The sequence below is a fragment of the Penicillium canariense genome, assembly GCF_028826845.1.
Source record: "Penicillium canariense strain IBT 26290 chromosome Unknown utg000004l_segment0_segment0, whole genome shotgun sequence".
Lineage (NCBI taxonomy): Eukaryota > Fungi > Ascomycota > Eurotiomycetes > Eurotiales > Aspergillaceae > Penicillium > Penicillium canariense.
In genome coordinates this window covers 4232402-4253717 of record NW_026622731.1, presented here as the reverse complement: position 1 = coordinate 4253717, position 21316 = coordinate 4232402, and the positions used below count along the sequence as shown (strand labels likewise).

General features: G+C 55.0%; 9 protein-coding genes across 9 annotated transcripts; 3 read left to right on the top strand and 6 right to left on the bottom strand.

Moving 5' to 3' along the window:
- Positions 1–377: 377 nt before the first annotated feature.
- On the bottom strand, positions 378–1529 carry N7482_007798 (MOSC domain-containing protein; the record flags this gene model as incomplete). The annotated part of the gene is made up of 1 exon (XM_056689922.1): positions 378–1529. The coding sequence occupies one exon, from the start codon at positions 1527–1529 to the stop codon at positions 378–380; it is 1152 nt and encodes a 383-aa protein (XP_056542351.1).
- A 630-nt stretch (positions 1530–2159) lies between these two features.
- On the bottom strand, positions 2160–3198 carry N7482_007797 (putative pyroglutamyl peptidase type I; the record flags this gene model as incomplete). Its single annotated transcript, XM_056689921.1, has 2 exons — positions 2160–2957; positions 3088–3198. 2 exons carry the CDS (start codon positions 3196–3198, stop codon positions 2160–2162), a joined length of 909 nt encoding a protein of 302 aa, XP_056542350.1.
- An 879-nt stretch (positions 3199–4077) lies between these two features.
- N7482_007796 (uncharacterized protein) lies at positions 4078–5000 on the top strand (the record flags this gene model as incomplete). The annotated part of the gene is made up of 2 exons (XM_056689920.1): positions 4078–4549; positions 4612–5000. 2 exons carry the CDS (start codon positions 4078–4080, stop codon positions 4998–5000), a joined length of 861 nt encoding a protein of 286 aa, XP_056542349.1.
- A 2383-nt stretch (positions 5001–7383) lies between these two features.
- Positions 7384–9399, top strand: N7482_007795 (uncharacterized protein; the record flags this gene model as incomplete). The annotated part of the gene is made up of 1 exon (XM_056689919.1): positions 7384–9399. The coding sequence occupies one exon, from the start codon at positions 7384–7386 to the stop codon at positions 9397–9399; it is 2016 nt and encodes a 671-aa protein (XP_056542348.1).
- A 2403-nt stretch (positions 9400–11802) lies between these two features.
- Positions 11803–15625, bottom strand: N7482_007794 (putative checkpoint protein kinase (SldA); the record flags this gene model as incomplete). The annotated part of the gene is made up of 3 exons (XM_056689918.1): positions 11803–14024; positions 14086–14518; positions 14633–15625. The coding sequence occupies 3 exons, from the start codon at positions 15623–15625 to the stop codon at positions 11803–11805; spliced, it is 3648 nt and encodes a 1215-aa protein (XP_056542347.1).
- Positions 15626–16140: 515 nt separating this feature from the next.
- N7482_007793 (DNA-(apurinic or apyrimidinic site) lyase APN1) lies at positions 16141–18021 on the top strand (the record flags this gene model as incomplete). The annotated part of the gene is made up of 5 exons (XM_056689917.1): positions 16141–16642; positions 16707–16743; positions 16805–16924; positions 16976–17110; positions 17172–18021. The coding sequence occupies 5 exons, from the start codon at positions 16141–16143 to the stop codon at positions 18019–18021; spliced, it is 1644 nt and encodes a 547-aa protein (XP_056542346.1).
- A 538-nt stretch (positions 18022–18559) lies between these two features.
- N7482_007792 (putative nucleotide-sugar transporter) lies at positions 18560–20441 on the bottom strand (the record flags this gene model as incomplete). The annotated part of the gene is made up of 2 exons (XM_056689916.1): positions 18560–19897; positions 19986–20441. 2 exons carry the CDS (start codon positions 20439–20441, stop codon positions 18560–18562), a joined length of 1794 nt encoding a protein of 597 aa, XP_056542345.1.
- A 267-nt stretch (positions 20442–20708) lies between these two features.
- On the bottom strand, positions 20709–21014 carry N7482_007791 (uncharacterized protein; the record flags this gene model as incomplete). The annotated part of the gene is made up of 1 exon (XM_056689915.1): positions 20709–21014. One exon carries the CDS (start codon positions 21012–21014, stop codon positions 20709–20711), a length of 306 nt encoding a protein of 101 aa, XP_056542344.1.
- Positions 21015–21050: 36 nt separating this feature from the next.
- On the bottom strand, positions 21051–21242 carry N7482_007790 (uncharacterized protein; the record flags this gene model as incomplete). The annotated part of the gene is made up of 1 exon (XM_056689914.1): positions 21051–21242. The coding sequence occupies one exon, from the start codon at positions 21240–21242 to the stop codon at positions 21051–21053; it is 192 nt and encodes a 63-aa protein (XP_056542343.1).
- Between the last annotated feature and the right edge of the window lie 74 nt (positions 21243–21316).

Here is a 21316-nt window from a genome sequence, read left to right as displayed (position 1 = left end):
GCCATTCGATAGATGAGATACACATGAAAGCCAAGGATATAAATCAAGCGGCCGAACACTAACTACGGTGTTAGTATAGTGTGGTGATAGCGAAAATGAATACTGCATTTCATGACTGGGAACAACTGACCAATGTGACTAGTCGGAGACTGGCACCTAGTTTCAAGCAAATCTTCTTGTGGAAACGAAGTGGCTCCATTGTAGCAAGGGGCGGATAAAATGTACCATTTCTACTACAAAGGCCTAAACTCCGATGCATTCGAAAGGATGCATTACGGGTTTCCGAAATCGTTACAACAGTTAAGATATCGTGGAATGGGAAATAATCGCCGCTTGCGCTTAACGTCGTGAACTCCAACTTTTGAGCTATCTAAGCCTCAGAAACCAGTAATATACCGATGCTTATTTGTTTCCTCCAACACCTCTAGTTTCATGCCCACCTCAACAGCCCCCTCACTCCTCGGCGCAGCCAGCATCCCAAAGCAAGGCTTATACTTGATTCCCTCATCCACACGGCGATACGACATAAGCGTATCCCACGGTTGCTTTTTATGCTTCACAGCCGTGTCCGGGTCTACATTCGGAACCTGGCAGCGCGCACAGCGGGCGACGATGTCCAGATCCAGCGGGGCCTGCGTGATCGTCTGCTTCGAAGAGCTAAAGCTACCAGCTTCGGCCTTCTGAGGCGCGCTATGAAGGCGCACTGTCTTCCAGGAATCTTCGACCCAGGGCGTCTCGCCGCGGACGATGATATTGGGACGGAAGCGCTCGACCGTGATTGGGTCGACACCCGCACGACGGAGTCGGATGTTCAGCTCGGTGAGAGATGCCTCCGACGCGATGAGGATGGGGAATACGTCGGGAAAACCGGTAGTCTGGACGCGGCCCAGCAGCTTGGGCGCGCCATTGCCTTTTAACACGCGCGGCGTAGGGCCCTTGTAAACCAGCGAGACGGGGCGGCCCAGGAACTCGGAGAACGGGGCATTGATAGCGTCGCTGTAGATGTATCCATCTGTATCGTTATCCCAGATCATAACCGGCGCCACGGAAGTATTAGCCTCCAGCCACTCCGGCGATGGATGAGATGGGATGCGGACAGTGTTGATGGCAGGCTTGTCGGCGGTAGTGGCAGCACTGTTGGACGGGATCGTAATGACCAATTCGTGCCCATCAACGCTCAGGCTTGTGCCGATGCGCGTCATATCGGGGATCTGACGAATGGTCAAGAACTTGCGCGTCGACGCATCGACGAGCATCCAGCGTCGATCAAGATCGAGGCCGTGCTCTTTGAGGATGGTGGATTGGACCTCGAAGCCGCGGCAGGACTTGATGGGGTACATGCGCAGCGAGACGATCTCGCTCGATGGGCGGCGCCAGCGCCATAGTTGGCTGAGGCGCGGGAGTAAGGACGACTGATTGGACAATCCCTTTAAATGTGGGATGAGTAGAATTGGTAGCAGGAGGATGGGTGCTAAGACTAGGAGTGCGACGGGTGCGTTTGTGTATGCCTCCAGCATGGCTGCGTGCATCAGATGTAACCTGGGACGTTGGGGTAGTTGGGAGGAAATAACAAAGGAGATATACTCGAGTCATCGGCCTCTTAGGGCTCGCCAGGAATCGGGGCCCGAGCGCGTTTGGCAGGGATTGATAAGCATCCGTTTTGGCCGGTGCTGACCGCCTTGGCGTGGAGTTTTCCTACAACCGGGCTCGCCTGGAGCACGGGTTTACGATATAAACTTCGGGTCATTGTCATGATTAGATTCAGAATAGATATACAGGTTTACTACAAGCTACATATATGGTAGATTACTCTCGAAGTGGAGGCTTGGGTGCTGCTCGCAGCTCGTTACATTGGGGGAGTCCGCTGTGACATCATAGTTCTGCGTAATATGCCCTTTGATCTAAGAAACGATGCAGAAATGCTGCGGGCAGGCAATGGCAATGATGGCTCTTGGGAATTATTCACTTGAGAAGGGTAAATGAAGCTAGATTTAAAGAGACGTCAAAACTACACCACAATGGGAGATGTGGAATAACTTCAGACTAAACACCATGCGCGCATCACATGCGAAAAGCAAGAAAGGAAGAGAGAGAAAAGAAAGGAACAACCATGTCGCAAAACCGCGGGTCATATATACTCCAATCCAAATCGAAAACGATCATGGAGGAACCTCACGCTTCTCATCAATCCAGCAGGTGACCATCGTCTTGATCAGCGCGAGCGCAATTTCCCGACCACGCTCGATATCTGCATCCTCCGATGCCCCGGGGACGTGAAGGAAGAGCGTGTTGCGATCCGCACCCTGCTGCTTGGCCAGGGACAGGCTCGTGTAGAAAATAAAGTCGCACAGGTAGTGCCCGGGATCCTGCGAGATGCGCAGATCCAGGTTTTCCGGGGCCAGCGATTTCCACATCTGTAGGAAGTGGTCGTCAGGTGGGTATGGGATTGCGAGCCGGGTTTTGGCGCTGGCGCTAATGCTAATGCCAGTGCTGGTGACATCAGTGCCCGTTGAGTTGTTATCCTCATTTTCTTCCATCGCGAGGCCGGGGGAGAGGACAGGGGGCAGTCCCATCTCCCTCCACCGCTTCTCACCGTCCTCGTACCCGCTGCGGCCTTCGATATCAGTGATGTTGTAGTCGTCGCGGTGTGCGAGCGTCTCGACGGAGTAGTAGGGTCTTGGCGAGGCGATGCCGATGTGGATTATCAGGTCAGGCCGCCGTCCGTCGTGCGCCGCCGCGTACTGCTCCAGGATGACAGGGAGCATCTCCCGGACGGTCGCGTAGGCGACGGGGATGGGAAATGGATGCACATGGAGGGAGATGCGGCGCTCTACCTCATCTTCCTGTTCGACTTCACCTTCGCCTGCTTCCTTGAACTTTGGGGACGGGAAGGTGAAGGAGGGCGGGAGAGAGGAGGCGATCAGGTAGGAGGCGTTGACGAGGTTGGTTTTAAAGGGCTGTATCAAAGTCAGCGGGGAGTTGGTGTGAGGAAGAGCCTGTTATCTGAGATCTGAATGTGGCCGTGTGCTTGGGATTGGGAGCAGGGACGATCCGGTGCAGATCATCAGTGGGCGGGTAGCAACTTACGCCAAATCCCGTTACCAGCACAGAGATCTCGTTGGCACTGGGCGCGGGGTGCGAGGGATTGCCCACGGGGGTGGAGTGGAGGGGCGGGGCCGAGGGGCCGTAGTCTCCCATGGTGACAGAAGGTATTAATATATTGAACCTAAGAGTGAGGTATCACAGAGATTCAGAGATTTTGAAGAAGAGACAGGCAAGCAGCGTCGCTGCGGGGAGACGGTGGCTGAATGCGGATATGCGGGGGCTTGGCGCGGGGCGTGCCGCTGATTGGCGGTAACCGCCACTCTATACGCAGTATACTTGGGGTAGACTGTCAGCATCTTCATCCTTGCTTCTCTACGACTTTTCATGTATCTATGGACTACGAATATCCATACCATGCCATCTGACAAATACATCTCTCCGCTCGGCTAGACCGTCTTACTCTGAGGCCCGCCGTGATATCCTCTGCCCTAGTCATGTCATCAGACCTCGATCATTGAGTGGACTGCTCGAGATACAGCGCTGCCACTCACAACGTCCCTCCTCTCATGGAGCGTATTTTGTATCGATACAATGGGAACGTCCGTCCTCGATGTGCCAATTCAGGCAGTGATCGGCTCTGCAGACTCTCGTTTTCGCATTTGTCACCCAATAGCCGCCCCACACTGAGCTCATCTTCCTGACTCCTGCGAGTTCTTAGAAATTGGTGCGCGACAGGCCAATCCTCGGAGAATCCCGATGCCGAGCCCCTTGCTGCATCTACTGGGGCTGCCCACGATGAGGCTGCGCTCGGCTGTCCCAGCTTCCGGCTGTGGCGCTTGCTGCCGCTTCAACATTTCGGCTGGCCTGGTCCCCTATAAGCTGCAACACTTCGACATGACTGGCCTGACTGGCTGGGGTGCCGGGCTGGCCCTGTCCTGATAAATGGCTTTCATTGGGCTGGCTGGGATACTGGGGGGTATCAATGGGCCTTTTGCGGTTTTGAACGTCTGCTTGTCGTTCGCTATCTCTTGAATGGATGCGCCCTCTCTCGCAAGCCTAGTTAAGAGCTGGCTAACTATAGCTCTTCTCGTTAGGCTGCTTCAATCGCCCTACTTGGTCCTGGGCCTCTGTGTGGGCTTGATTGTGCTTCTCGTTTCCAGTCTTTGGGAGGACCCGTCCGATGAGATCCTTTATGGCCGGTGGCCATTAGTCGGCACGAAACGGTTGGATCTCTTCAATAGAAAGGCCAAGGCACGGTTCTCGGAGGCTGCGTGCGCTCTGCTTGGAGATGGATTCGCGGTGAGAAGATGGATGTTCGGATGCGGGACAATAAGCATCCATGAGCCCATTAGTCACTCACGGGGCAAACAAGGGACCGCCGTCTTCCAAGTTATGGCCACATCCAGCCCTCTCATCGTCTTGCATCCCAAGTACGTGGATGAGATCAAGGGTCATCCGTATCTAGAATTTGAGACTGCGTCGAAGAAGGTGGGCCGGATCATTTGTATTGGAGAAGCATTTGTGCTGTGCCCACTAGTCCCCTGGTTCATGCCAAGCTGCCAATAGTTCCGGTTGTTGAGGACGGGGTGCTGAAGAAGACGAGTCTATTGAAGCTGAAGTTGCTGGATAGCGTGATGGCTCAGTCGCAGCAGGTGAACCCCGCGAGCATCAGTGCGCTGAATTCCCGTTCCCATCCACCTATACCTAAACACGGATACGGCATAGTTACTGGCCCCTGCTTATGTACACTGCATCCACACGCCCCAGCATCCATGAACCGTGTCGCAACGCGCGAAATCCTCCTCTCGGAAAGCGCGCCCAGCCCCCGCGGCGCCCCAATCCCTGTCTCCGCATACATCGACGACGAGACCATCCTCACGCCACCACATACGATGGCTTTCGTTTCTACAAGAAGCGGTAGGAGCCCGGCCACCAGCACCGGCACCAGTTGGTGACGAGTGAGAACTTCGGCTTCGGCCACGGCATCCACGCTTGCCGGAGCCGCTTCTTCGCGGCGAATGAGGGTAAGATTTGGTGTGTTGCTCTACGTATGATTGGACGTTTAAGGGGAATTGTGGGAGACTGAGGCTCAGCCATACCGTTCTTAGGAGTGCCTCGCTCAACGGAACATCGTATACACCACCGCCGTCGCAAGTAGATATCGGACGCTATACTCCGCAATGTCCTGGGAGAGGGACCCACCACGGCCGCACCCAGTCTCAGTTCCACACGAGATGATCCTCATTGCGCAACCATATACAGTCCATAGTCCAAAGTCTACAGTCTACTGTTGACAGGCAACCAACACCTACTCTGTACTCCGTATTCCGTACTCCGTAGTATAACCCACATTGAGAATACAAGCAGAGCCTCGAGGCACCTTTGCATCCCCCCCCCGAGCGGCCCAGGCACAGATATCGCACTATTGGTGAACCAGCCGGCACGAACGAGGACGGGACGAGCGGAGCACCGCACAGTCGGGGGCCTTCGCATACGAGTAATACCAAAAATACCACAATACCACAATCAGGCTGGGCCAAATACCTGTCCCAAACGGCGCGACGCGCGACGCGCGACGCGTCGGTGGAGACGCGCGGAAGACGCCCGTCCCAAAACGGTTATATTGGGGCATGCTTGCCGCACGAGGGGCCACTGTGGATTGAGGGGCCTTCTAGTTGGTGGCTTCGCGGCTCTGGCCCCAGTTGGACGTTCACCGCACAATGCGAAAATCTCGACTCTGGACCCGATGGGTTCCAGGTTTTGGGGTCAGCTTACAAAATCGAGAACATAGTACGGATTACTCCTCCGCGCAGGGCACCGCATGGCAGACGGACACGGGACCGTGGGCCTATGCGCCGGAATGGTGCTGGGTTTTCGAGGCCGAGGAGAAGCTCTGAGCAGCAGCTTGTGCCCTTCGGGCCGTACATCCCCGCCACTCTTTTTTCCTGTACTCCGTCCTCCGGGCTGATCGGCGCATAGGGATGCTTTTCCTCGATGCAAATGGGCACCACGATGCAGGCGTGACCGTTCTCCGGAGGATCCTTCTGCTCCCTCTCGAGCCCTTGCAGGGGAGCCCACTCGAAAATCCGGGAATGATGGACCGCCCCTCTGGATATACTCCGTACGGAGCTCTCCGTTGTTCCATGATCTCGGTTCCCGCCCACGATCGACCGCACAGACGGGCCAACTGGAGCTCGCGGCGTCGCGAAGCTCCAGCGGGCTCCATCGTGCGCGAACTAGGACTGCTCCTGGGTCCCCAGCCCCCTCAATGATACCGTAGGAGCACGTAGGGCACCTGAAGGACCGACTCTTCGTGGACAGAGCACTACGGACGTACAGATATAGCTCTTCGGTCTCTCTGATAGTACCGGGCATACCAGGAATTATCGGGACTGGAGAGGGCGGACGTGGCCGGTGTGTAGTTAGTTGGCCTAGTGTAGTACGCCGTAATGCAATGGTCTTCGCCCTCGATCATGCAGCGTGCATCAAGTAAGGTCCAGGCTGCAGGTTCTCGACTCAGGAAGGACTCGAGGAAAATCTAAACAAACCCAACAGCGCGAGAAGCAGCGAGTGAAAACAAGGCGAAGGAATCGTTAGGCAATGAGACGCGAGAAAAGGATCGGAAAACCGACAGTAGCGTAAGCGTAGGCATCGGTGTGGACCGCAGCAGGGCTATGGGCGGTCCGCGGTACTGATACCGCCGGTTGGCGGGCCGGTGTGCCCAATGGGCGGGTACCTGGTACTTCCCCTCCTCTGCTAGTTCCGTACCTTTTTTTCAGAGGGTCGTCGCTGGAAGGCCTCCCCCAGGACTCCCCCCGGCCGCCTCACTGCTGGCGCCCAACCACCCACACTCTCTCTTCCTCCTCTCACTCCTCTCCTCCCCTCTCTCCCTTTTCCCACACTCTCCCCTCTTCCCCTGCGAGTGTATCTCGCTCTTTCTTTTGTGTCTTTTCCGGCGTTCGGTAATGCCGGCTTTCTCTATCCCTTCGCAACCCGCCGGGATGGAGCCGCAGATGTGATCTGGTGATCCCCCCGATATTCCAGATATCCCAGTTGGCGCATTCCGCGCCCCAGACCGACAGACCGTGTCCTGGACCAGCATCACGACCGACACACGACATTGTCTTGCCACCCTCGTCCCTTTCGCTCTCATTCGATTTTTTCTTTTCTTGTCCCGTTTCCCATATCACGATTCACGACCTGTTCTCCACCGCGACCGCGATCACCGGCCACAACCAGATTCACAGCCGCCTCACCCCCTTCCCCCGAACCTTCTCCGCCGCGTCGAATTAGGCATTCCCCACATACCAGCGAGCGGAGCCCGCCACTGTCAACATCATGGCTCAGCGCCAGCTGTCGCGGACGCTGCCCAAGAACTTCACCTTCCCGTCGCTCAGTACCGATGAGCCCAGAACCCCCGAACGCGAGTCAACCCATATCGAAATTCCACCTCCTCCTCGCCATTCCTTCTCCAGCTGCCGTTTGCCTCGCGTGCGTGTCCGCTCGGGCACCGATGTATGTGAGCGAATCAACCTGGATCTCTTTCGGTTCCAGGGCTCGCAGACATCTCAGGATTTCCCCGTGCCCTCCATCGAATTCCCCCAGTGGAACGCGACCTTTGACGCGACCTGGTCCGCTGAGCCCGTCAATGATGATCGCTTCCTAGCGCCTCCTCGGCAGCGCATGGCGTTCAAGACCCCCCCGGCCCAGATCCACGGTGCGCAATCCGATTCCTGCGACCCAGGATACCCGTGGCCCTCGTGGGATCAGACTCCGGGCCTGGCAAGCGGCATTACGCGCCCGGATTCTGCTTGTTCGAGCCACTCCGACTCCTCGATTGAGTCGATTGAGACGTTTGCGTCGCGCCCATCCGTAGGAGGGAGCTGTACAAGTGCTGAGAGCGACATCTTCGACCACCACTTCCCTCTGGAGTTCTCCAAGGAGTCCGAAATGGAGTCTCCCACTCTGCCCACGAGACAGAAGGTGCAGCGGTCCCACGTCAAGGATAAGTCCTGGACCCGCGAGATGGACAACCACCTGTGGAACACATATCAGCTGTACCTGCAAGACCCGACCATCACCCCCTTCAAGATGACCCCGGGGAGCATCCCGCCATTGGGAGTAACTTCCCGAGTCGCGCGCCGTGCCAAGCGGACCTGGGAGAAGAAGCGCCTCCGCTTCACTCAGACCCTGCCGACCCAGTCGAATGACCGCAGTGGCAGCTCCACCCCCAAGGCGTTCGACTCCCCGGCGCAGCCATCGTGGCCCAAGTCGGACGCGAAGACCCGCGGCCGACTGAAGTTGCTGTGCCGCCGCAAATTCTCCGTTTCGCCGCATTATCAGCGCATGATGATGTCCCGCAGTCCGGAGCCCATGGCGGACATGCTCGGCGTCCCCTCTGAGCCGCATGTTCGTGACTTTGCCGACAACTCCACCGCATATGCCACCCGCGACCTTGGCGTCTCTCTTGCTTCGACCTATGACCCGACCCCGCTGGCCCAGCTTGCTGAGTTGCCGGGCCCCGAAGAGCCGACGAACGAATGGTTCAACACCCCGATTGTGCAGAGGGACTCCACCATTCCCGTGGTGCCTGAACCCCCGAGCCAGCATTTCCTCCAAGTGGAATCGCACCACATTCCCCCTCGCTTGGGTTCACCTTTCGTGTATAGCACCTGGGGACCGGGAAGTTCCAACCGCCCCGCCCAGGAGATTCCCAAGACGGCCCGGCGCGAAACAGTTCATGTCCCCGGCCGTCGTTTGCGTCGGACCACGAACCTGGAGAGGACCCCGAGGGACGCCGACGATGTCTTCTCGAGCGACGCGTACGGCGAGAAGGAAGGCGAGGACGAGCAAGTCCATAACCGCTTGGAAAATTACTTGCGCGAAAACAAGTTCCAAAGCATTGGCAAAGGTCGGGTCCGCGTTCGTAACCGCGGTGCTACGACCACTGGCGCTGTTGGACCCAGAGATGTCAACCAGCTCTTCTCGCCTCCTTCGTCTCTTATCTCATCCCAAGCGGAGGAGACCACTCCCCCTATCACCAACCCTCCTGTCAACCACCTATTGAACCTGGGCGGCGACAACATCAAGCGACTGGGCTCCCCCTTCAAGGTGGAATCTGCCTTCAAGCGCCGGGATGGCCCAGGACGATTTATCCGACACGCCCCCTCGCTATCGGACCCGTTCTCCAGCGGCGGTATCCCACCCTACGCCGCACCATCCTTCAACCCGTCTCCCTTGCAGGAGCAGGAGAAGCCCGCAGCCCCGATGCTGCACGATCCCTTCGAGGAGGGCCTGTCAGATGCCGAGCGGATTCGCCGGCAGATCCTGAACATACCTCTCACGCGCCAGTAGATGGTGCCTGCCATTTGATGTTCTGCTGTGTCTCCCGGTCGCCAACTACTTCCGATTTCCGTCCGCATTGTGGTGCCGATTCGTTTGCGAGATTTTTATTTCAACCCTTTGCATAATGACTTGAACGAGATACTAGAGAGAAGCGCGACGCGCATCGCTTCGACTCTTTGCATCGCAGCCCCTTTTTATGACAGCAACGGCCTGTGACGAATGTAATGATATGCTTTGAGATTGCCCGAGATTTCTTTTTCAACTCCCCAGGATGTCCTTTCATACCTGGCTTGCTTGGGCGATATCCCTCCCCTCCCCCAAAAACAAACGCTTTTTACTTCTATCAAGACTCTCAGTCTCACCCACCGAAGAGAAAATTGTGATGGGCTTTTTCATCCTGATTTTGGTGTGTTGGGCGGACAACTGTACCCTGCGTCGACGATGCTATGTTCTTTTCAGTTCGTTGAATGGATATCGCATTGCGATTGCAAATCTTCGATCTTTTTCGTGGACACTGCAATCCTGAGCGCCGCGTCAGTCTCTCTTCTTTTGAACGAGTTCACAGAGGAGAGGATCAGCCAACTCCCGTTAGGATTCAATTTCCTTACTTGTCAACCCTATTCATCTCACCCAGCATCTTGGATGTCAGTGTGTTTGCCGTGGATTCGAAGAAGATCGGTTTTCTGGCTGTACAGATCCAAGATCACACCTGGCACTCCTTGATGCGCATTCACTCTCTTTCCAAGTCGATCGATTGAATTGTTTCCTCTTCACTTTCCCGCTCGGTCTTAGGTGGCTCACAGCTGTGACCACAGAACCGATATGAAAACCAACAAAGAACAAAAACACACCGAAAACACGAACCGAAAATCGAAAAAAATACACCCTGCTGTCAACTCTTCTCTCGCCTAGTTGCGATCCACTCTCTTTCTCTCTCTCTCTCTCTTTGTTTCTTTATTACTTTCGGTCACCGTCTCCAGTCGTCGCCTCTTTGGTGTTTGTGTGTCATCAACCAAGCAAACCGGGCACCAAAGCCACAGAAGACGACCCGATGACGAGACCATTTTCCTCATTTTTTCTCTTCGGCACCCCCTTTACCAGCTCAGCTGACCCCAGCTGTACTGGACTGGAGCCTAAAAAAACTTCAACACCAACTTCACTTTGACCACCTCCACGCGGAGGTGATGCATGCCACGCCCCTCAAAAAAGAAGAATGTGCACGACGACCATACATACGCGATTTTACTTCATTTACATAGACGAACCGACACGAAACGACCGCACATGATTTGCCTGCTGCTGTTGCACCCAACCCCACGAACGACCTTTCCTGACCGAGATGCAAGCGTGGTGTTTGGTTCTCATTCTTCTCTGCCTTGTCTTTGCGCCTGCGATTGTGCCTGTACTTGTGCTTGTGCTTTGTCTGTGCCTTTCGACCTTATGCTAGCGAGCTCGTCCTATCTTATCTTTTCTTTTCTTATCATCATTTATCTTTCATTCTCCTGATGAGATCTCTATCTTTATTTCTCTTCTGAATTGGTTCCCTTTCCGGCCTATGGGAGGGCGGGCTTAATTTCTCGATGCGACTGATCTTGATCTTGATCTTGCTCGGACAGAGGCGGGATAGAAACGGCGGATGCACTCCGCAAAATTCCGTCCGATCTAATCTGCTCTGTTGCACTCTACTCTGTCCCCGCCGATCTGACGCCCGCCTGGAACCTAACCCAAGCAGGGATGTCCCAGTCCCTCCTGTGGGACTTTGCATAACCGATGACATTGCCTCGCATTCCCTGCTCGTGTTCCAGTACACTTGAGCCGACCATGACAGTCATGTGTTTTTCCAGCCTTGCTTGTGCTATTTCACAACCGTCCGATTTCCATCATCATTTATCTTATCGTACTTGTCCTGAAGCTTGTCTTGTGTCTAGTTAGTCTGTTTACTACGTCCTAGCATGAACTGGGAGCTTTGTTACCTTTGATGATGGGTTGGACTGGTCGAATTTACTATTCTTATTTTTATGACTCTTCTCTGCTTGGGTGTTCACCTTTTGATGGAGATGTAGAACGTTGGTGCGTAATATTGGTGCGTAATAATGCTTAGTACACTATACTTCAGTCGAACCACAAATAATCGAAGCGGGCCTCGATGGGTCGAAGGATTTAAGCGGCACGATAGAATGCAAAGTATAGGAATAGAAATGCCTTGATATCTGCTCAGGGCTACAGATCAAACATCAACGCCCTTCTTCATGTATGTATGCGGAGATAGCTTGCAAAAAAGTCCAAAAACAACCGGGGTATAAAGCCTCATAAGGGCAGCTGGGAATATGAAACAAGACAAAAGAAAGGAGAGAAAGAATCCATCAGCCACCATCACATCACGACGCACACACAAGCAGACACAGACACGCACTAAGAGCGCTCAAGCTTCTTCTTCCGCTCCGCCAACAGCACCTCAATCTTCCGCAACTGCAGCGCAAGCCCCTTCTTGTCCGCGTTCGCAACAAGCCAATCCTCCATCCTCCCCCTCACATACGCCATAGACTTCAGCACAGGCAGAACAGGCCCGTAATGCCCACCCTCCATGGCAACCCACCTTTCCGACGCCGGATTAAGCAGCAAATCAAACACATCCGCCCAAATCTCGCGCTCCCAGTAGCGCTTCAGCGACTCGCGGATGCGATACGTGCACTGCACACCGGCACCAGCACCAGCACCAGCACTAGCACCGCCTTCGCTAGTTCGCACAGCCGCGCTCTCAATGTACTTCCCGAATAACAGGACGTGGATAGTACCTGCGATACCATACAGATCAATCTGGTGCGTCCACGGCCGCCCCTCGCGGATCTCGTTGCACTCGTGCGTGCCCGTCTCCCAGTCCGCGAGGAACTGTACGCCCGGCACGAACGCGGCCATGTCGATACCGCGCCCGAAGTCGATCAGCGCTAAGCCCTTAGAGCGCCAGCCGAGTGCGCCGGAAGGCGCGTAGCTAGGCGCGTCACGAGCATCTGCGGTTGATGGGTCGAGGTCGAGGAGGGAGAGGGCGTTAGTGGGCGGGTCGGTGGGAGAGGATTCGTCGAGGCGGATGAGGCAGTTATCGGCTTTAATATCGCCGTGCAGGATGCCGGAAGCGTGGAGGGACTCGACGGTGCGGAATAGCTCGATGGAGAAGAACATGGCGAGGGACTCGTCGAGGCCGCCGTCGCTGTTGTGCGAGGCGGCGATGGGCTCGTTGCGCAGGACGTTGACCAGGTCGAGGAGCGTGCCTTGGCCGCGGTAGTCCTCGACGAGGAAGCTCTCGCGCGTGTGGACGTGCAGCTCGTGTGCGCGAACGATGCTGTCTGTCGCGCGGCTGTGCGCAGGCGCTTCGCGGAGTCGCTCGTGCGCGGTGCGGATCATGTAAAATTCCCAGGCGCTGGAGGGCCCATTTTCCACCTTGACTGCTTCGAAGGGGTAGCGGGCACTGTCGTAGGGGTTGGACTTGATTGCCTGGCCGGATATTTCCTCGTCTGAGTCGGAGGCGTAGGACTCGAGGCTGTCGACGCTTTCTGCGAGGTAGACGGGGGCGTAGGCGCCGGCGCCGAGCTCGCGGCGGATGATGTAGCTGCGCTCGGCGCCGGGGAATTCGAGAATCGGGGTATCGAAACCTTCATCGTCGCCGGATTTCGATTTGCGATTGTGTGCCTTGACGAATTTCTGGATCATCGTGGCGTAGTTGCTGTCTTGGAGGTGGCCGTGATATCCTGGGTAGGATGCAAGAGGTGGCTCTAGTGAATTTAAGATGGTGTTGCGAATGCCCTTGTCAGTCGGATTGCATTGCAACTCCTTGATTAAAGCTTCTCGTCGACGAAATTTGGGAGCAAGGATCTTGAAAGCAGTCGGACTAAAAGGGACGTCTGCCACTGAGCCAATTGTGTGATCCCCGTGGTATGGCGTTGCTGCTCCGATGGGACTAGAGAGCAGAAGATCACCCATTTGGGGCACACCCAACGGTGATCGAGGCTTAGACGGAGTCTTGGCATTGTGCAGACTCCTAGCAGCTGTCATTGAGATGGAAGACTCGGTTCGTTCCACAATTGGCGTCATGAAAGGCAGCCGGTTCTGTGCCATGATTGCCGGGTCACGATATGTGCCATATGGGGGATTGTAGTCATCAGGCATTCGAGGAACGAACCGCTCCTTGTCAGGTGTGCTATGCTGAGACCCAGCAGCTCCCTCACTGACAACCGAGTGAGACGTCGCATCGGCGGATTCGACGCCAGGAACGTCTCTGCTGACGCTGAAGTCTGTCCAATCGCCTCCCGCAACACTATCAGCTCGAGTCGTGTCGCCATCGCCGTACTCTGTGTCATCGTAAGACTTGTGGAAGGTGTGCGTTTCGTCATCGCCAAATTCACTCGAAGCTGCAGAGTGGTGACCGGTACCTGTGCTATCAGCAGCACTGGCGCAATCGTCATCCTCATAGTCGCTGCCATAGAGACTATCAGCTGCATCATCCATCTCGGCCTTCAAGGGCTGGTTGAAGATGCCATAGATTTCATCCGTTGCAGCGCGAGTATGCATTGTCATTGTTGGCTCCCGAGTGCTCTTCCGTCGAACCTTGGAGCTGGTCGGGGAGTCGAACTTCATTTTGACTATTGAAGATGTTAGTATTTAACGCACAATACCGAAGCCGATAGAAAAGTAGACACTGACTAGTCTGGGTTTCTCCGTGCACCTTGAACTTCCTTGCCTTTCCGGCTTTGCCTTCATAGGGTCCGTCCTGGTCCTGCGGTCGAGAGTGTTGACTATCAATAACCAGATTCTGCTCCAACGGCTCCGGAAGCTGCTCTTCTGCACTTGACATCTTGAGCTTCGCGGGTTGGGCATCCCCAGCCACATTTCCGGAGATCTGCTGTAGTGGTTCCTTCTGGTGTCGCCAAATCTTGTTCATCCACCCGCGCTTAATTGCTCTCAATTCTTCGAAACTAACTTCATGTGCTGGATTTTGGTAGTCGGGGTATACTGATTCAAGATCGACAAAGACGCGCTCCCGTCGACCGGTCCGTGGGTTTACCGCTTCCCTTACATGATGCTCTGGGACGTGCTTGGGTGCACTTGGTTCTTCAGGAGGTGGATTTGGATTGGACTGTATACACACAATCGAAACACATAGGTTCAAGCCAGCAATTAGTCCTGTGATCGTAAATATATGGAAGGTCCGTGGAAAGAAAGGAAGAGCAACTAAGCATTGCGAACTCACCTCGTCCCGGAAGATGGCCATCTTTTGTGTTGGCCCAGACTTCTTTCCTGCCTTCAATGTCTCTCCCACCCATGGTTTTGCCTCCACCTCGTTTTCCTTCTTGCGCTCTCGCACAGAGCCGATGCTTTCCCACCCCTTTGTCTGCCCGCTAGTCGCCGGTTGACTTGACTGGGCTGCATCAGCATCGGAGAAAATCGCCATTTTCGCTTTTCCGGACTTTGTTTTTGCAGGCCCGGCTGATTGTGGTGATGGCGCTGAGGCTTGTGGGTCTGCAGAGGCATCTGTTGAAGCAAACGGATCCATCTTGGCCGCCAGAGCGGGTCTAACGGTTGGTAGAGCAGGTGAAGATGGCCCGGCATCCCGCGATTGCTGCTCGTATCGTTGTTGAAACTCGCTGTATTTGCGCAGAAGCCGCTCAACTGGCCGGGCTTCGCGGTCCATGCCAAGTCTATATACTTCGTCTGCCTGTGTCCAGCGCCCAGCACCCTCTAACCAAGCAGCAAACTCCTCATAAAACAACGCCAAACTCTCACCGATACGGTGCCGCGCAAGAAACGCAAACGTCTCCCGCGGGGCATCGGAGAATAGCCTGATGTAGTGCATCCATAGCCGAAGGTAGCGCGGGTCGTTTCTATAGTGTGAGGATGACAGGAACGACTTGGTGGCGCGTTCCAGCAGCGGGAGGAGGCCCGACTCGGCTGTAGCTTGGGCAGAGGGGTACGCGTTGAGGGTCCATTTCACATAGCGGTCGTAAACATCGAGGGGATCATCCGATTCTCCTATCGACTCCAATTCGTTTTCGTATTCCTGGCGAATGGCGCCATTGATAGTCCTTGTGTCGTTCGGTGAGGGCGTTACGAATTTGTCACTGTTACTCCCTCCAGAAAAAATTCGAGCGAGCTCTCTGGCCGATCTGCCGCCTGGGAGGGACTGGACGTTTTCTTTCTGGGCCTCGATGATGTCAAAATCAATCAGGTCGTCGGAGGCCACCATCTTGTCGATCATATGCCGGATCTCGCCTTCGCGGTATGTCGACAGGCGATCAGTGAAAGTCGGCGAGGGGCTTGCTCAGCACAAGACAAGACCAAGACTGGTGTGTTGCTCCCCAACGTCGGATTGGGTTATCGATAAACATCACATGACCGTTACCCCGGTGATCGACACGTGACATCCGCTTGTCAACGTGTAGAAACCGCCGATCCAGTATTGAGCAAGAGAAGATACTAAGATATTGCTTTGTGAAGACAAAAGCCTACGTTGAACGAAGCTATAAGACTGTTTGGGCTGGACTTGTTTCTCAATTTGCTCTGAATCCCTTGATTGCGGCCCGCCTGACACCATTTCTCGCTAGTTCTCCACATCCGCACCCAATCAATTCGGGACCCATCGATTTCGGGACTGCTGACGGTACATATTGTTATCAGTCTTCATCAAATCCCATCAAATCGATACAGGATAGCATCTTCTATCTTGTCTCAGGGGCAGAACATCCACGCAGCAGGTATTCTATGGCCCAATCCCCGATGCAGGCTTCGGAAGCCACGGGTGGCCACAAAAGGAATCTCAGCAATGGGACTCCGGATATCTCTCCGTTGAGACGATCCAAGCGACAAAGGTCTACTGCTAGCCTGAAGGAAGTTTCTTCCAGCGAAGACTCAGGAGGAGAAGGCGAGGCTGTGCCCACGCCGAAGAAGGGGTCCAACGCTAAATCTGCGCCCAACGCCACTAAATCCAAGAAGACCCAAGTTGCATCTTCCGTCAAGAAAGAAGCTGTCGACGATACAGAGCTTGTTTCCAGCATTCAAATTGGGAAAAGAGAATCTGTGGTGAAGCCTGAAGGCGGAGACGTCAGCGTAAAGACTGAAACAGAGGCAGCTTCGACCATTCAGACCAAGCCCGCCAAGAAGGGCAAGAAGAGCAAAAAGGAGAAGGACGCCGAAGCGATGCCGCTGGCACCACGGACACAGGGCCTGCGGATGTTTGTTGGTGCCCATGTCAGTGCTGCAAAGGGTCAGTTACTTGGACAGTCTCTTGGTTGAACGATCGGAGGGCTAATCGGGTCTACATGGAACAGGCGTCTTCAACTCCGTCACAAATAGTACACATATTGGGCAAGTGATTGAATCTGAATCGAGGGCTTTCAGCTGAGAGCAAACTAACGTACTTTTTCAGGGGAAACGCCTTCGCACTCTTTCTTAAGTCACAGAGAAAATGGGACAACCCGCCTCTCCAGGATGATGTCCGCGATCAATTCCGTAAGATGTGCGCTGAGCACAATTACGATGCTGCCAAGTAAGAATCTAGCTTCTGCCCGTTCTAGACTCGGCAGCTAATCTTCTCTAGACATGTTCTGCCCCACGGGTCCTATCTCGTCAACCTGGCGCAGAATGACAAGGCGAAGGCTAAGCAAGCCTATGACTCCTTCCTCGAAGACCTCCGTCGGTGTGAAGATCTCGGTATCAAACTCTATAACTTCCAGTCCGTCCCATTCGTCCAACCCGCTATCCTTCTTGAAATCTTCATACTTACCTCATGCCAGCCCCGGAAGCACAAACCAAAACCCCCTCCCGGACGCGCTGGCCCGTCTAGCCGACACTCTGACCAGAGCAATTACCGAAACAACCACAGTAATCCCAGTTCTAGAGACGATGTGCGGCCACGGCAACACAATCGGCGGCTCGCTCTCCGAATTCCGGGACCTGCTAGCCCTCATCCCAAAAGAGCACCACTCCCGCATCGGCATCTGCATCGACACATGCCACAGCTTCGCAGCCGGCTACGATCTCGTCACCCCAGAGGGCTTCAAAGCCTTCCTCGCCGAATTCGACGAGCTAATCGGCATTCAGTTCCTGCGCGCCCTGCACTTGAACGACTCCAAGGCACCGCGGGGCAGTAAGCGCGATTTACACGCCAACATTGGAACAGGCTTCCTGGGTCTACGCGCGTTCCACAACGTCATGAACGAGCCACGCTTCGAGGACCTGCCTATGGTCCTGGAAACGCCCATTGACCGTGTCCCCGGCCAAACGGGCGCTGCGGCGGCCGATGATGATGCTGACAGTTGCTGCGAGAGTGAGTCTGAGAAGAAGAAGAAGACGGCGAAAAAGGGCCCTAAGCGGCCTGCTGGTGCTTCTCCGGCTGCAGTCGCCGACCCAGGTGTTTGGGCTCGCGAAATCAAGTTGCTGGAGTCGCTTATTGGGATGGATGCCGAGGGCGAGGAGTTCCGGGCGTTGGAGGCGAAGCTTTCGGAGGAGGGCCGTGCTATGCGCGAGAAGCAGCAGGAGCAGTATGAAAGGAAGCTTGAGACTGAGAAGAAAAAAGAGGCCAAGGCGAAGGAGAAGGGGCAAAAAAGTCTTATGGATGTCTTGAAAAAAGGGAAGGGGAAATAAACAGTGATGCGGCTAAGTGTTAGTGGGCTGATGGCGATGAAAAACATGTCTCGTAAGGTGAGGTTTAGAATACCTTGTTTGGCACGACAAAGTTGGAAAGCAAGCAATCAATACCCAAATTATTAGAGCTACAATCTCCTAGAAAAGTATAGAATTGGAGAATCGTGACATTGATTGATTTGATATTAGATGAAAAGGCCGGCTGTTAGGCCTCAAGAAAAAAAAATGACTTGGTGGTATCGGTCAAGCCACCGCTCTGCAATGAATTCAGCAGCCTCCATGCAATAATCGAAAGACACCCCCAGAACTCATTTCTCTATGAAAACCAAGTCGGCGTGCACATCAAAAATCCGGTAGACATGCAGATCTGCCAGCACCATGGCCGCCGCTTTCTTCTGGGTAGGTCTTAGACCTCACGTCGATATTGAAGAACGGGCCGAAGCCAGGAGGGTGAAGTCGCCGGTACAAAACACCATTGTAAGATGGCATATAGATAGACAGGAGAGGAGAAGTCGGTGTTATGAATGAGGGTTGAAGACTAGTGTTGGGAGGGAGTTTGGCTTCGAATCGGGGAAATGGACGAGCTAGAGTGGACGCCTGGGGAATCTTCCCAGTCAGACGGCTGGAGATGTGTTGGGAATCCCGCGTCCGCCATAGTGGTGATAGTTGGAGGTGCTGACTTGATGGGCGTTTCAATGGCATCGTCTTCTGGAATAGTGGTGGAAATCGAGAGGTTGTGCATCACACCGCTTGCTCGGACACGGAACGAGCGTCGTTGGTCGCCTGCCGGCGATGCTTGCAGATCATCATTATAGTGCCCGGAGGGGGACGCTTGAATCAGGCTCGTCTCAGGATTGGCAGCCCGGTGATACTCTGGAAGTTCACCACCGCTGGCATCTTCTGTATCGGATTCTGGAGACCCTTCACGGCTCCAGTCGTCATCTTCTGCTTCGCTGCGCATCTTGGAAATCTTCATATAGTTATAAGCTCCAATGCTGCCGATGGTAACAACCAGACCGGTTATATTGACGGCTGTAAGCTTGTCGTGGAAGACAACGCCCGCAGCACTGATCGTCACTACTTCTTTGAAGATTCCGCAAATGCTCAGGGTGACGACGGACGAGCGCTTCAGCAGTGCGAATTCGGAAGAAATCATACAGAATGCGAGAACACCAGGGAATACCAACAGGCAAGAGCCGAACAAGTTGCCTTGCTTTTCGGCGAGGTTAAGGAAGCCTTGGTGGATTTGGTTGGGCCCTTCAACAGCGAGCGCAATGGCGATAAGAGAAAAGAACATGACAGGCGTAAGGAGAAATAGAGTCGAGAACGGGTTGGAGGTAGCTGGATGGCGGAGTAGAAGAATCTGTGTTAAACCCCATCGGAAACCAGAAAAGAAAGCAGAAGCAATGACGAGGCCAAAGCCAAGCGCATTGAATGCGGTCTCGCCCGCAACCATCATCACCACACCAATGGTCATTGTAGCGATCACAATGATCAGTTTAACGGAGGGCGTTTCGAGACGGAAAAGGAACGCAAAGAGAAGAACGAAGGCGAGTGCGGATGATTTGCACATGGTCAGAAAAGTAAGCGAGATGAATTTGAGGGACATGTTGCCCAGGCCAATGTCGAGTGATGTCGCGGCACCGCAAGGCACGAGGCGTGTGATGTAGAAAAGCTTGGTGAGCACCGGCTCCGACTCCTGCAGGCCTTCCACCGGCGAGTTCGAGGCGGATGCAGGCGGGTGCCGAGGGCGTAGGGATGGGAATATCCAGAGCAAAAGAGCGGAAAGGGTGAATTGGACGGCCATGTGCAGGCTGGTAGTGAAGAGAGGAAAGGGGAAGACGGTATCACTTTCGGAGAACATCCATTTGTTGTACTGCAAGGGAAGGGCATTGTGAGCTGGCTTTTCCTTCTTCGTTCTGTTCTTCCGAGGGCACAATTCTGATGGAAGGGGTACAACTCACGATGGAAATGGACAAGGAGAAGAAGTACCACAGCAGGATCAGGCCAGCGTTGGCGAATAGCTTGCGGGCAACATTACGATCAGCCAGGCCCAGCTGAGGCAAGCCAAATCGGGACGACTTGACGTCGGCGATTCGAGCATCCAGCTTTCGACGTTGCCGTCGCCGTCGCCGCCGCTGGCGTTTCTGGCGTGCTGTGAGACCAGTCTCCTCGTCATATTGATCATCGTCCGAACTCATCACGTCCAACTCCCGATGGTCCAATGCCGAGGACGACAGCTCTGACGTGTCTGTGTCCTCGGCCGCCAAGAGCTCCTGCTCGTCCCATTTGTTTGGACCATCTCCATGCGGTCGCAGACTGTCATCCCTCCGCTCCGAGGAGCCTAGTTGCGATGAGCGAGCCCCCGTGAGCATAGAGCTCCGCCGTCGGTGGTGGTTCCCGGCGGCTGACAACCCCATTATCGACTTGTCGACTGGGGTTTAGACGCGGATCGGAGGGGAGGGGGAGGCGACGTGAGATGTGTCAGCCCCATGAAGGTGCGATCGGGGGTAGTGTGTACACGCGACCGCGCACCCTGCGGTAGATAAGGGAGGAAAGGGGTGGTGTGGTGTACTGAGAGGAAAGAGCCTCGAGAATGGCTCGGAAGAAAAAGCGAACGGCACCAAATAATGAAAGAAGAAAGGAACGGATAAGCGGTCACGCGCGGGAAAGGAAAGTTAAGAGCGTCAGAGAGTTGAAGAAGCACAAAACCGGCGCTGATGGGCCTTAGCCTTAGGCAGTACCATCTCTTCTCCGTCCTGTTGTTGCTGACTGGCCGCCACCGAAGCTCCACCTGCTTTCCGCTCCACCGTCCGGTCGATCTGGGGTCCAAAGAGGCAGACGCTCCCACAGGATGTTCTGTGTCCGGGATGGCCTGGGCCTCCAGCTGCGATTGGCGGACTGCGACTTCCGAAGATTTCCTGCAGGGCGCTGCTGGTGAGCAGCTGGGGGAGATCACGTTGAGGTTGGGCTAGGGCGAAGCGGTTGCCCATGTTGAAACCGATGGCTGCCCGAGGTCTCACCACTTCTCAATTGCTGCAGACCCGCTGGGCTTGGCAGACTGGACTGTACCTGAGGCGCGAAGTTCCGCCGAAGCTGCATATCATGGCAAATTGCGATGCAGACTCGCCGGCAGGTCCTGCCATAATGATGATGTGCGTCCGCAGGTCCAGCACAGTGCGTCCAATGGCCTGTTGCGATGGGAAGAACCGCCTGGACATCGCGATGACCTCAGTGGGAAACCCATTATCATCATTATGTCGTTGGTCCCAGGTCCCCCGGCCAGCACCTGGGC